The sequence below is a fragment of the Panicum virgatum genome, chromosome 4N (genome assembly GCF_016808335.1).
Source record: "Panicum virgatum strain AP13 chromosome 4N, P.virgatum_v5, whole genome shotgun sequence".
Classification (NCBI taxonomy): domain Eukaryota; kingdom Viridiplantae; phylum Streptophyta; class Magnoliopsida; order Poales; family Poaceae; genus Panicum; species Panicum virgatum.
Genome location: NC_053148.1, coordinates 11,304,289 through 11,317,752, shown reverse-complemented (window position 1 = coordinate 11,317,752; position 13,464 = coordinate 11,304,289). Strand labels below are relative to the sequence as shown.

The window sequence follows — 13,464 nt, the reverse complement described above, 5'->3', positions numbered from 1 at the left end:
AGGTTCTTACGAGTCTCCATGTCATCCAGAGATCCTATACGTCATCCCCGGATCCTTCCGTGTCCTCTCCCAGAATGTCACCCTGCCTGCATGTCCACCGGCAGATGATGTGATGTGCCTAGGCCAGGTGGCCACTCCTGGCCCGGTTGCAGCGATGCCTGTAAGCATGCTTCTCCCGTAATCATGATGCGGGGCAGCACATTGAAGGGGCGGGCAGGAGGATCCTGTTAGATATCTAGTCAATTTTCGGTATATTTTAATTCCAAAATTAAATGTATAAACTAATAATATTTTTATAACTTTAAGGAGTAAAATAAAACATGTGAACATGTTTATACTTATCACACATATAAGTATAAATAATATAAATAACCAAAGTTTCAGGAAGTACCCTGAAGCGGGGCCGTTGCCGGAGGCATTGGCTGCGCTGTTACCAACTGGAGTAGACATCTACTCGGTTGGCCTCAGTCGAAGTAGTCGAACTAAATCGGTGCAGGAAGAAGTTCGCAGTGCAGTCCCGCGAACGGTCACCAAGATGTAGTTGACGTAGTCGTTCGGCCACCAGAATGTAGTCGACGTAGTCGTTCGGCACGTCCACCAGGAAGTAGTCGTACAATCAGGCAAAGCCTTAGTATTTTTGAGCAGTCACGCTAAAGCGTTACCCAAAAACCTGATTGCCCACCTATCCCGTGCAGGATCTCAAGGCGAGCAAGGTTTCGGAGGCCTGCTCACGCTAATTCTGTGCGCGCAGAAATTAGCGTTGGGGAACTCAGTTGTTGCAACTGGAGAGGGAGAAGAGAGGAGCCGAGTTGCCTCAGTGCTCTGGTGCAGAATGGATGAGGGGAATGGCACTCCTTATATAGTGACTCAGGTGCTCAGGATCATTGAACCTGGACACCATCAGAGTCATTTAGGTGATGCGGTTATGGCCATTAATTACAGATTTAATTGCACGTTTAATCGCACGATTAATTGCTGTCAACGGCAAAATAGCCATCACATCGCACCGCGCCGCACCACGCCGCACCGCACCGCACCGCACGCGCACCGCACGCGCACGCGCACGCGCACCGCACCGCACCGCCCGCCCGGCCGGCCGGCCGCGCCGCGCCGCGCCTCGTCTCGGCCTCGGCCACGGCCACGGCCACGGCACGGCCCGGCCCGGCCCGGCTCGGCGAGGCGAGCGAGCGCGCGCGCGTGTGGTTCACCGTCCTCCTCTTACCGGCTTCACAAGTGGTGTACACGAAGTCCACCTTTTAAGTCGGTTGAGATCCTCCTCAATTCCCGGTACGGAATTAAGCATTGATTCCCTAGCATTAATAGTGGGCTTTAAATTCTTTTAATGTTTTAGAATGAATGGGCCAAGCCCATTACTCCAACAATCCCCACCAAGAAATTCAAGCCACACTAGAAATACCCTCATTCCCTCATTGATATACCAGTATTCGACAGAGACTGTTAAGTTGAACTTCCATCTAGGACAAAGGCTACACTTATTCACAACTGTGCAATGGACTATGCCTTGAATTGCCAGTTTTGTGCAAACAAGTTTGACCAGAGCCCTACACTGGTACTAGGCTGCATAAGCATCCCCGCGGTTTGGAGCTTATAAGTCATACTCCAGGCCCTTCATGAGTTTCTAGAGAATACCCAATTCTCATAGACCATGACCAGTGGTCAAACTCATATAGGTGTGTTCCTTTCAGATGTTCTGTAGGACAACATCTTTGTTTCAAGAAAACAACTCATTTGTTTAAAAAAAACCACCTGGCACACATTAAGGTATAGACCAACCTGCCATACAGATTAGATGAGAAATGCACCTTATACACGGAATGAGCCCTTTTCACAAAGGTTCTCTTCTCACAGTCAGACTTTAGTTTGTTTCACCATCCTAATTCACGGGATCTCCGATCACATAGGACAGGTTTCCACTATAGAATGACTCACGTGGGTCTCAAGCCCAATTCCATAGATGCATTGTCTATCACATTTCGTGAAAGACCCTTTGTAAACTGATCTGCCAGATTTTTAGCCGTCTGAACATAGTCCAGGGCTATAACTCCGGAGTTTCTCAATTTTCTGATAGATTTCAACCGCCTTTTCACATGTCTAGATGACTTCATGTTATCCTTAGAACTATTCACCTTGACAATTACCGTTTGATTGTCACAGTTCATTAGGAATGCCGGTAACGGTTTTTCAACTATCGGCAAGTCCATAAGGAGCTCACGAAGCCACTCAGCCTCAACAGTGGCGGTATCTAATGCTGTGAGTTCTGCTTCCATAGTTGACCTCGTTAAGATGGTCTGCTTGCAAGACTTCCAGGAAACAGCTCCACCACCAAGTGTAAACACATATCCACTTGTGGCCTTTATCTCATCAGCATCAGAAATCCAATTTGAATCACTATACCCTTCTAGTACCCTTGGGTACCCGGTGTAGTGAATTCCATAGTTCATTGTCCCCTTCAGATAGCGCATTACTCTTTCAAGAGCCTTCCAATCATCTCCCGGGTTTGAAACAAACCGGCTCAGTTTGCTTACAGCAAACGAGATGTCAGGTCTTGTAGCGCTCGCTAAATACATTAATGAACCAATGATCTGAGAATATCTCAGCTGATCTCGCATTATCCTTTTGTTCTTTCTAAGAATTAAACTGGCATCATATGGTGTTGAGACAGGTTTATAGTCGCTATAACCAAAGCGACTTAACACCTTCTCCACATAGTGAGACTGTGTAAGAATCACCCCACCATTGATCTCTTTTACCAGTTTTATATTAAGGATAACATCAGCTTCTCCCAGATCCTTCATCTCAAAATTTTGAGATAAAAACTCTTTGACTTCCTTAATCACATTAAGGCTAGTGCCAAAGATCAGTATGTCATCCACATACAAGCACAAAATCACTCCTTCAGCCCCACCATAGCGATAGTACACACATCTGTCAGCTTCGTTCACAACAAAGCCGGCAGAGGTCAAAGTTCTATCAAACTTTTCATGCCACTGCTTAGGCGCTTGCTTGAGACCATATAAAGATTTTAACAACTTACAAACCATTCCTTCTTGACCCTTTGATACAAACCCATCCGGCTGATCCATATAGATCTCCTCTTCTAACTCTCCATTGAGGAAAGCCGTCTTAACGTCCATCTGATGAACGAGAAGACCATAAGAGGCTGCCAGGGAAAGTAACACCCGAATTGTGGTCAATCGGGCAACTGGTGAATAAGTGTCAAAGAAATCTTCTCCTTCTTTTTGGGTATAACCCTTGGCCACAAGCCTAGCCTTGTACTTTTCAATAGTACCATCTGACCTAAGCTTTTTCTTGAACACCCACTTGCATCCAACCGGTTTACATCCATAAGGACGTTCAACGACCTCCCAGGTTCCATTAGACATAATAGAATCCATCTCACTCCTTACTGCTTCCTTCCAATAGTCAGCATCAGGAGATGAATATGCCTCTTCAATGGTTCTGGGTGTATCATCTATGAGGTATACAATGAAATCATCACCAAAAGACTTTACAGTCCTTTGTCTCTTGCTCTTTCTCGGAGCATCATTGTTATTCTCCTCAGGATTTTCTACAAGTGTATGTTCATTGTGTTCTATCGGCTCAGCAGAGCCATCATCCTCGATGAACTCTTGTCTAGATGAACTTGTTTCATCTCTCATGGGAAAAATGTTTTCAAAAAATGTAGCATCTCTGGACTCCATTATAGTACCAACATGCATGTCAGGTACTCCAGATTTCACTATTAAAAATCTATATCCAACGCTGTGAATAGCATAACCTAGAAAGATACAATCCACAGTTTTAGGTCCAAGCTTACGTTTCTTGGTTATTGGCACACTCACTTTTGCCAAACAACCCCATGTACGTAAGTATGACAGTGTTGGCATTTTCTTCTCCCATTCCTCGAATGGAGTTATCTCTTTATTCTTTGTAGGAACACGATTTAGGACATGACATGCAGTCAATATAGCCTCACCCCACCATTCCTTGGAAAGCCCCGCTGTATCTAACATGGCGTTAACCAAATCCGTTAGAGTGCGGTTCTTTCTTTCGGCAACCCCATTTGACTGAGGTGAATAGGGAGGCGTCCTCTCATGAATAATACCATGTTCCTCGCAGAATAAAGTAAATAAATTTGAGAAATACTCGCCACCACGATCTGACCTAACTCTTTTGATCTTTCTCTCAAGTTGGTTTTCTACTTCAGCTTTATAGATTTTAAAGTAGTATAAAGCTTCATCTTTTGACTTCAACAAATAGATGTAACAAAATCTAGTACTATCATCAATCAAAGTCATGAAATATTTTTTACCACCTTTTGTCAACACTCCATTCATTTCGCACAAATCGGAATGAATTAATTCTAAGGGTGCCAAGCTCCTTGCCTCCGCGGTCTTATGAGGCTTACGAGTTTGTTTTGATTCAACACATACATGACACTTAGAATTTTTGACAAAAGTGAACTTTGGAATTAAGCTCAAATTAGCTAAGCGCATCATACAACCAAAATTAACGTGACAAAGCCTCGAATGCCAAACATTTGTTTCATCAACGTTAATAACATTGTATGCAATTTTATTACAAACATCTGACAAAGAAAGACGGAACAAGCCTCCGCTTTCATAACCTTTTTCCAACAAAAGTACCAAACTTAGACAAGATACATTTATTGGACTCAAAGACTAATTTGAAACCATCTCTACACAGTAGAGAGCCGCTGACTAAATTCTTCTTGATGGTGGGGACATGCTGTACGTTCTTCAGCTGCACGGTCTTCCCCGAAGTAAACTTCAGATTTACCGTACCAACACCAAGAACACGCGCATGTGATCCGTTCCCCATCAGCAAGGAGGAAGTCCCGCCGGTCTGGTAAGAAGAGAACAAAGAAGCATCAGCACAAACATGAATATTAACACCAGTGTCAACCCACCACTCGGGTGAACCAAAAACTGAAAGAACAGTAGGTAATAAATTACCGTGCCCCGATGTTCCTCCAGGCTCGCTAATAACCATGTTGGCGGAGTCATTGCCTTTGCGGTTCGGACACTTTGCAGCAAAGTGATCCGTACTAGCGCACACATAGCAAGCTCCCGTCTTCTTCTTCTTCTTCTTAAAAGTGGTTGTCTTCTTAGTCTTTGGTTGGTTCTGCGGTGACTTTTTCTTGTTCTTGTGGGAGTTGTTATTCTGAACAAGATTGGCACTTGAAGCACCAACAACTCCTTTCCCACGTATGTCCTTTGCTCTCGCCTTCTCCTCAACATCAAGAGTCTCTATGAGTCCATCTATTGTGAACTCCTGTCTCTTGTGTTTTAGAGAAGTAGCAAAGTCCCTCCAAGAAGGTGGCAGCTTAGAGATTATACCTCCAGCCACAAATTTATTGGGTAACACACATGGGGACTCTTTGCTGCAATTTTTGAGATCTTTTGCCAGAGTATGTATTTCATGAGCCTGTTCCACTACAGAACGGTCTTCGACCATCCTGTACTCAAGGAACTGCTCCATGATATACAACTCACTCCCGGCGTCAGATACTCCATATTGAGCCTCAAGAGCATCCCACAATGCTTTGCCAGTTGGCAGCCGGATATAAGAATCCACCAGGTTAATACTGAGAACACTAATGATCAAGCCTCGAAAGAGGATATCAGCCTCATCGAACGCACTCCCTTCCTCTGGAGAGAATTGTTCAGGCTTACCCTCTTTCACATGGATCACTCTCGATAGTGTTAACCACAGTATAAGCCGCTCTTGCCAACGTTTGTAATTTGAACCATCAAAAGGTGATGGTTTGATTGATGCAGCAAAGCTAGATACCGAAAGCCTATTAACACAATCAGGTTTTTGGATTGTTAGATATCTAGGCAATTTTCGGTATATTTTAATTCCAAAATTAAATGTATAAACTAACAATATTTCTATGACTTTAAGGAGTAAAATAAAACATGTGAACATGTTTATACTTATCACACATATAAGCATAAACAATATAAATAACCAAAGTTTCAGGGAGTACCCTGAAGCGGGGCCGTTGCCGGAGGCATTGGCTGCGCTGTTACCAACTGGAGTAGACATCTACTCGGTTGGCCTCAGTCGAAGTAGTCGAACTAAATCGGTGCAGGAAGAAGTTCGCAGTGCAGTCCCGCGAACGGTCACCAAGATGTAGTCGACGTAGTCGTTCGGCCACCGGAATGTAGTCGACGTAGTCGTTCGGCTCGTCCACCAGGAAGTAGTCGTACAATTGGGCAAAGCCTTAGTATTTTTGAGCAGTCACGCTAAAGCGTTACCCAAAAACCTGATTGCCCGCCTATCCCGTGCAGGATCTCAAGGCGAGCAAGGTTTCGGAGGCCTGCTCACGCTAATTCTGTGCGCGCAGAAATTAGCGTTGGGGAACTCAGTTGTTGCAACTGGAGAGGGAGAAGAGAGGAGCCGAGTTGCCTCAGTGCTCTGGTGCAGAATGGATGAGGGGAATGTCACTCCTTATATAGTGACTCAGGTGCTCAGGATCGTTGAACCTGGACACCATCAGAGTCATTTAGGTGATGCGGTTATGGCCATTAATTACAGATTTAATTGCACGTTTAATCGCACGATTAATTGCTGTCAACGGCAAAATAGCCCATTGCTATCATCTTTGGTCAGGATGATATTCCAGCCCGGATCTTAATTGTTCCGGTGTTAGGAGGATCTCCTCCCCCGTGACGATGACAGAGGTCGTTGCCTTGGAGTTAGACAATCACAGGTGGAAGTATAACCTCAGGATTGATTTAAATTATTTTCCCTTTGTTCATTCCACAGTTAGCCAATGAGCGGCTATATTTTGTAATAATCATTTAGCTACGTACATTTTGGAGAGGCCGGAATTCATTCCCATTATTCAAAAAATGTATCTCCTATCGCAAAAGTGACCTACACCGTGCCGCTAGAGCTAAGTCTGTAATCTCACCACCGCCTCTTGATCAGAATCTGCTGCAGTATCTCGTTGAACGTGTCGACCGGCCCGGGCAGGCAGAAATGCAAGCAGTCGGTCTGCATCCTCTCCCGCACACCGTGCGCGAACGGGTCGCGGTTCATGTACGGGCCGGGGTGCCCGTCCGGCCGCATCGCCGCCAGCTTCGTCACGTCCAGCACCTCGAACATCACATCGCCGCCGCTCCTCCGAGCTGCTTCCGCCACCGCCTCCTCGACGACGATGCCCCTAAGCTCCTCATCCATTTTGTTGAGCTCCTTCTCCCCGTCCCTGTAAGGCTCCTTCCTCGCGCACGCCGTGGGATCATCCAGGCGGTTGTTCTCGAAGTGGGCCGGCGAGTACGTGGCCAGCACCACTGTGCGCGCCCGGCCGGAGCTCAGCCGCTCTATCGCCATCCGGTACGCCTGCCTGAACGGGGAGGCGTAGCCGATCTCGGTGCGGTTGAGCTCTGGGTGGGCGTGGACGCCGATCACCTCGCTCCCGTTGTGGTAGACGGCCGGGTGAAGCAGCCAGTGGCCCGCGGAGAGCACGACCACGTCCATGGTGTCGGCGTCGGCCGCCCACCGGTCTGCCGGCGCGTCGAGGTACACGAGGTTGTACGGCATGCTGTAGTTCACGGTCTTGCCCGCGGACCTGGCGAGGTAGGGCGCCCAGTACACGGACACCGTGACGTCGTGCGTCGGGAACGCCCAGCGCATGAAGTGGCGCCGGTACGTCTCGGGGTCCCGGTCCACGACCCGGTGCGGGGACGCCGCGCTGAGGAGGCAGAAGAGGGACTCGGCCTGGTTCCGCGCCATGGAGTCGCCGATGAAGGCCACGTGCTTGCCGCGCACCGCCGAGAGGAACGCCGAGGCGTCGAACGCCGGCAGCGGGCACCCGCCGGCCGGCTGCCACCGCCAGTCGAGGTAGCCCGTGTCGGGGCGCCCGTTGCGGACGCAGTCCTGGCCCTCCGTCGCGCCGCACGCCGTGCCGTTGTACCGGCGCGCGCGGCCCGGCGCCCACACCCACCGCCCCTCTGAGTAGTCGCAGCTCCGTCCTGATCCTGATGATGAGAGGGAGGAGTAGTAGGTGGTGTTGACGTATTGGAGCAGCGGGGCGAACACCGCGTCCCGGGTGACGGGGGGAGAGCAGCAGAGGAGGTGCAGGAGGGCCAGGAAGAGGATGCCGGCGGCGAGCCAGGCGGTGGTGCCGAGGGAACGCACTGGCTGCCACGCGGCCATCTCGAGCCGGCGAGCTACAGGTACAAGACGGCGCCGGCTATGGTTGCTCAACTTTGAAGGGGCCGGGGCCATATATACTAGCTGCTTGATCGAAGCACCATGCAGTTGACCGTGGTATTTGCATGTGCATGCGCCTCGGGAGGTAATTAATGATCTGCTAATTAATAATCTGGAGTAGTACGTACGTACATTCAGTCCATGCACAGTTTCATCATACAGTTATTAAGACCTTCTTTCTTCTATCTTCTTACCATGTTAGCAAAATTTGTATTGTGGCAATAGAATTTAATGTTATAAAACTCTCAATAAAATTTCATTAATTCCATTGAGAATGACCTTAAACTACTACATCCGAGGTCAAGATGATCGACAGCCTCTGCAAAGATTCCGGGTCTAGAACGCCCTCTCAAATCTATGACGACCAATGCAAATTAAATGCGAGCTGACCGATGCGAATTCATGGAGATCCACGCGGCAAAAACAGAAAAATGTATTCATCAGAAGAATTGATTTGAGATCTACTAGTACTGTATGATTCTTCAACCGTCTTCTGAAGCTAATTAAACTAGTCTTCCAAGAATCTCAACTTGTCATCAGCCTCCAAATCACCATGTAACAGTCAACCCATATCTCGAGCATTTTGCACGTAGATACGTTCAAAAAGAACGTTGTTTCGTTAATAAATAACAACCTTAGCTTCCCAAAATTTACGAGTCGAAAAAAAAACCTTGCCAAAATTTAGCGCTCATCTCCTCGAGAGCTTAGCTCTGTTTAATATCCAAGTGATGAAGTACATAACAGGTAGTATTTTAAAGAGATATGTATGGGAAAAAATAACCCCAAGGGCAGCTCGTAGCCGCACGATCTAGACGGCGGAGCCATCAAGATGGACGACTCATCATCATGCATCCACGGCCAGGCAAAGCTGCCACACGAACCGGGGTGTACTGCGAGCCATGGACATGGAGCACGGGCAGTCGATCACATTCCTTCACTGATTCCACCGCCTCTTCTTGAGGATCTGAACGAGTATCTCGTTGAACGTGTCCACCGGCCCCGGCAGGCAGAAGTGGAGGCAGTCGGACAGCATCTTCTCCGGCACGCCGTGCTGGAACGGGTGGTAGTTCATGTACACGCTGGGGTGCCCGTCCGGCCGCATCGCCGCCAGCGTCGTCACGTCCAGCACCTCGATCCTCGTGGCGCCGCCGGCGGCCGCGGCGGCCCTCGCCCTGGCGAGCTCCGCCTCGTCGTAGACGACGTCCCTCACCTCCTTGAAGATCCACTCCAGCTCCCTCTCCCCCTCCTTGTACGGCTCCATCTTGGTGCACGCCGTGGGGCTGTCGATCGGCCTGCCCTCGAAGTGCGACGGCGAGAACGTGGCGAGCACCACGGTGCGCGGCCGCCCGCCGGAGCTCAGCCGCTCCACCGCCTTCCGGTACGCCATGTGGAGCGGCCACGCGTAGCCGATCTTGGTGTGGTTGCTGAACTCCGGCGGCGCGTTGTGGGTGCCGATCACCTCGCTGCCGTTGTAGTAGATGGCGCCGTTCAGCAGCCAGTGCCCGGCGGCGAGCACCGCGACGTCGATGGTGTCGGCGTCGGCGCCCCACCGGTCGCCGGGCGCGTCGAGGTGCACGTGGTTCTCCTTGATGCCGTCGTCCTCCGGCTTGCCCTTGCCCCTGACGAGGAACGGGGCCCAGTAGTAGGACACCCTCACGTCGTGCGACGGGAAGGCGTAGCCCCAGAAGTTGTGCCTCTGCGGCCCGGCGTCCCGGTGCAGGAGGCGGTAGGGGAAGGCGGCGCTGAGGAGGCAGATGAGGGACTGGGCCTGGTTCCGCGCCATGGAGTCGCCGATGAAGGCCACATGCTTGCCGCGCACCGCCGCGAGGAACGCCCCGGCGTCGAACGCCGGCAGCGGGCACCCGCCGGCCGGCTGCCACCGCCAGTCGAGGTAGCCCGTGTCGGGCCGCCCGTTGCGGATGCAGTCCTGCCTCTCCTTGACGTTGCACTCGGTGGCGTTGTACCGCTGCGCGTGGCCCGGCGCCCACACCCACCTCCCCTCGGAGTAGCTGCAGTTCTGCTGGTTCCCTTCTCCCGGCCTGCACACAACCAATGCATCAATACCTCATCGTCATCAGATCGACCTCTGTGCCAAAGCTTGCAGGTTGCAGACGACGAAGAAGAAGCTAGCTACTTACACTGATGCGACGAAGGAGTAGGTGCTGTTGATGTACTGGCGCAGAGGAGAGAGCACCGCCTGCTGAGTGGCGGCGGGGGAGCAGCAGAGGAGGTGGAGGAGCGCCAAGGAGAGGAAGCCGAGGACGAGCCAGACGCAGACGGGTTTGGAGAGGAAACAGCCAGGAGTTTTGCTCGACGGCTTCTGGCTGCGGGGATCCAGTGGCTTGTACACTCCCATCTCTAGCTAGCTAGCCACTGCCCACTGGGCTAAGCTACTAAGTAGAAGGGAGGGCTGTGGTTGCTCAATGTTGGGTGGTAGTTCGAGATGTGCATATATAGCAGACGCGGTTAACCTTGGAAGAATAGTACTATAAAAACAAAACTTGGTAGTCTACGGTTTTGTACAGTCAGTGTGACCTCTGTGCTTGCAGCTTGCTCAAGGTAAAATGGTAAATATATAACCATTAACCGAGTGGACTGTCGGTGGGCATGCAGTTCTTGACCATGCATCTAACACATGTTACAATCACATCTTTATCATTGTTGAATAGAGTCCTCAACGATGCTTACTACTTTCTGACAACTATGATCAAATGAATTCCAAGTTCAACGATGTGGTGCATAGAGATGTGCGCGAGCAGAATATATTTTCTGACAGCTGAGAGATCCACGATAGTCTTCCAAGAATCTCAACATGTCGGCCTCCAAATTAAAGAAATAAAATTATTAGTAATTTACAGTCAACTCCTTGTACTCAATATGCAACAAAAAAAAGGAACTTACAATAGTTTTTTCCTTTAAAACATGATACAGTCGTTAAACCATCTCCTAAGGACAAAATTTAGCTTAATCTCTTCTAAGAACTTGTTTTCAAGCACAAGTATACATGGCAGTCATATGGTCCTCAAGAGATCACCGCTTCTTCCTCAGGATCTGCAGCAGTATCTCGTTGAAGGTGTCGACCGGCCCTGGCAGGCAGAAGTGGAGGCAGTCGGAGTACATCCTCTCCGGCATGCCGTTGGCGAGCGGGTTGGGGCGCATGTACATGCCGGGGTGCCCGTCCGGCCGCAGCGAGGCCAGCTTCGACACGTCCAGCACCTCGACCCTCAGTGTGCTGTTCTCGCCGCCCCTCGCCCTCGCCGCCGCCGCCTCGTCGTAGACGATGTCCCTCACTTCCCTGAACACCCACTCGTTGTCCTTCTCCCCGTCCTTGTACGGCTCCGTCCTCGTGCACGCCGTGGGGTCGTCGGTGGGCTTGCCCTCGAAGTGGGACATGGAGAAGGTGGCCAGCAGCAGGGTCCTCGGCCGGCCGTCGGACCGCAGCCGCTCCACCGACGTCCGGTACGCCATGCGGAGCGGCCACGCGTAGCCGAGGCCCGTCGTGTTGAGCTCCGGGTACCCGTGGGCGCCGATCAGCTTGCTCTCGTTGTAGTAGATGGCGCCGTTCAGCAGCCAGTGCGCGGCGGCGAGCACCACGACGTCGAACGCGCCGGCGTCGGCCGCCCACCGGTCGCCGGGCGTGTCGAGGTGGACGTGGTTCTCGCGGACGGCCTCGTCCTCCGACTTGCCCGTGACCTTGACGAGGAACGGGTTCCAGTAGAAGGACACCGTCACGCCGTGCGCCGGGAACGCGTAGCGCCAGAAGTTGTAGCTGCGCGGGCCCTCGTCGCGGTACAGGAGGCGGTAGGGGAACGCGGCGCTCAGGAGGCAGATGAGGGACTGCGCCTGGTTCCGCGCCATGGAGTCGCCGATGAAGGCGACGTGCTTGCCGCGCACCGCCGAGAGGAACGCCCCGGCGTCGAACGCCGGCAGGGGGCACCCCGCCGGCTGCCACCGCCAGTCGAGGTAGCGCGTGTCGGGCCGCCCGTTGCGGAGGCAGTCGTGGCTCTCCTTGGCGTTGCATTCGGTGGCGTTGTAGCGGCGCGCGTGGCCCGGCGCCCACACCCAATTCCCCACGGAGTAGTTGCAGCTCCGTCCTTCTCCCGGTCTGCAAGGTAACAAGCCACACAACATCTTCAGAACAGAACTGAAAACACAGGAAAAAAAGTTTGAAGAAACTTTGAAGGTCTAAGCGTTCGGCATTTGTCACGTACACTGATGAGACGAAGGAGTAGGTGTTGTTGATGTACTGGCGCAGAGGAGAGAACACTGCCTGTTGGGTGCCGGGAGGGGAGCAGAGGAGGTGGAGGAGCGCCATGGAGAGGAAGCCGAAGGCGAGCCAAGCGCAGGCGGGTCTGGAGAGGAAACGGCCATGGTGTTTGCTGGATAGCCTCTGGTTGTGGGGATCCAGTGGCTGGTACCCTGCTCCCATCTCTGATCAGTAGCACTAGCACAACAGGGTGATGGTTGCTTTAGAGCAGCCGCAATGTATCTTACTATGGGTAATAGGGATGGGTCATGTGTCGGCTGGTAGTAGTTGTTTCAAGCTTCACAATGCAACTGGTAATAAGGTGGAGCCAGTGTTTTCCTTACCGATCGGTAACCGCCGGTTACCGCCGATTTTTACCGATATCGCTACTAGGCGGCAATCCATACCGGCGGTAAATTTTGAAAAATTTCGCCCGAATTTAAAATTTTCAAAAATATTTGAAATAAAAAAGGAAAAAATATGGTAAGAAAGTAGAGATGACATACATCATTCTAATATAGAACATGTTCAAATATTTGACTGTTTGGGCACTCAAAAAAATAAAAAAATCTTTCGGACCGGTAATCCCGAGCGGTATCCTCTAATCCCGAGCGGTATTCGGCGTTTTCCGAGCGGAAATCGGCGCGTTTGGACCGGAAACCACTGCATTGTGAGTATTTCTTGATTTTACATTGATTTTTAGATGTTTGTTGTATAGCTATATTCAAAAACATGTGTTCATATTAGCTATATGAATCCATTTGTTCATGGTAGTTGGATGTTAATTTGTTCATTTTAGCTATATGTATATATGTGTGTTCATATTTCAAATATGTACATATATTTTCATTTGTTCATTTGTTCATTTGGACCGGAAACCACTACTATGTATTATATATATTGACGATGATGGTTTGTGAGAACTATGGTTGTGATGATTTGCATGGACTATT

The 13,464-nt window shown here is 50.5% G+C and overlaps 3 protein-coding genes across 3 annotated transcripts; all 3 read right to left on the bottom strand.

Moving 5' to 3' along the window:
* Positions 1-6,816: 6,816 nt before the first annotated feature.
* Positions 6,817-8,227, bottom strand: LOC120671272 (protein ALTERED XYLOGLUCAN 4-like). The gene has a single exon (XM_039951562.1). The coding sequence runs from the start codon at positions 8,206-8,208 to the stop codon at positions 6,961-6,963; it is 1,248 nt and encodes a 415-aa protein (XP_039807496.1). The 5' UTR covers positions 8,209-8,227; the 3' UTR covers positions 6,817-6,960.
* Positions 8,228-8,940: 713 nt separating this feature from the next.
* On the bottom strand, positions 8,941-10,663 carry LOC120670741 (protein ALTERED XYLOGLUCAN 4-like). Its single transcript, XM_039950888.1, has 2 exons — positions 10,404-10,663; positions 8,941-10,304 (listed from the first exon to the last, which is right to left on the bottom strand). The coding sequence occupies exons 1-2, from the start codon at positions 10,619-10,621 to the stop codon at positions 9,200-9,202; spliced, it is 1,323 nt and encodes a 440-aa protein (XP_039806822.1). The 5' UTR covers positions 10,622-10,663; the 3' UTR covers positions 8,941-9,199.
* Positions 10,664-11,101: 438 nt separating this feature from the next.
* On the bottom strand, positions 11,102-12,723 carry LOC120670798 (protein ALTERED XYLOGLUCAN 4-like). Its single transcript, XM_039950959.1, has 2 exons — positions 12,477-12,723; positions 11,102-12,370 (listed from the first exon to the last, which is right to left on the bottom strand). The coding sequence occupies exons 1-2, from the start codon at positions 12,692-12,694 to the stop codon at positions 11,296-11,298; spliced, it is 1,293 nt and encodes a 430-aa protein (XP_039806893.1). The 5' UTR covers positions 12,695-12,723; the 3' UTR covers positions 11,102-11,295.
* Between the last annotated feature and the right edge of the window lie 741 nt (positions 12,724-13,464).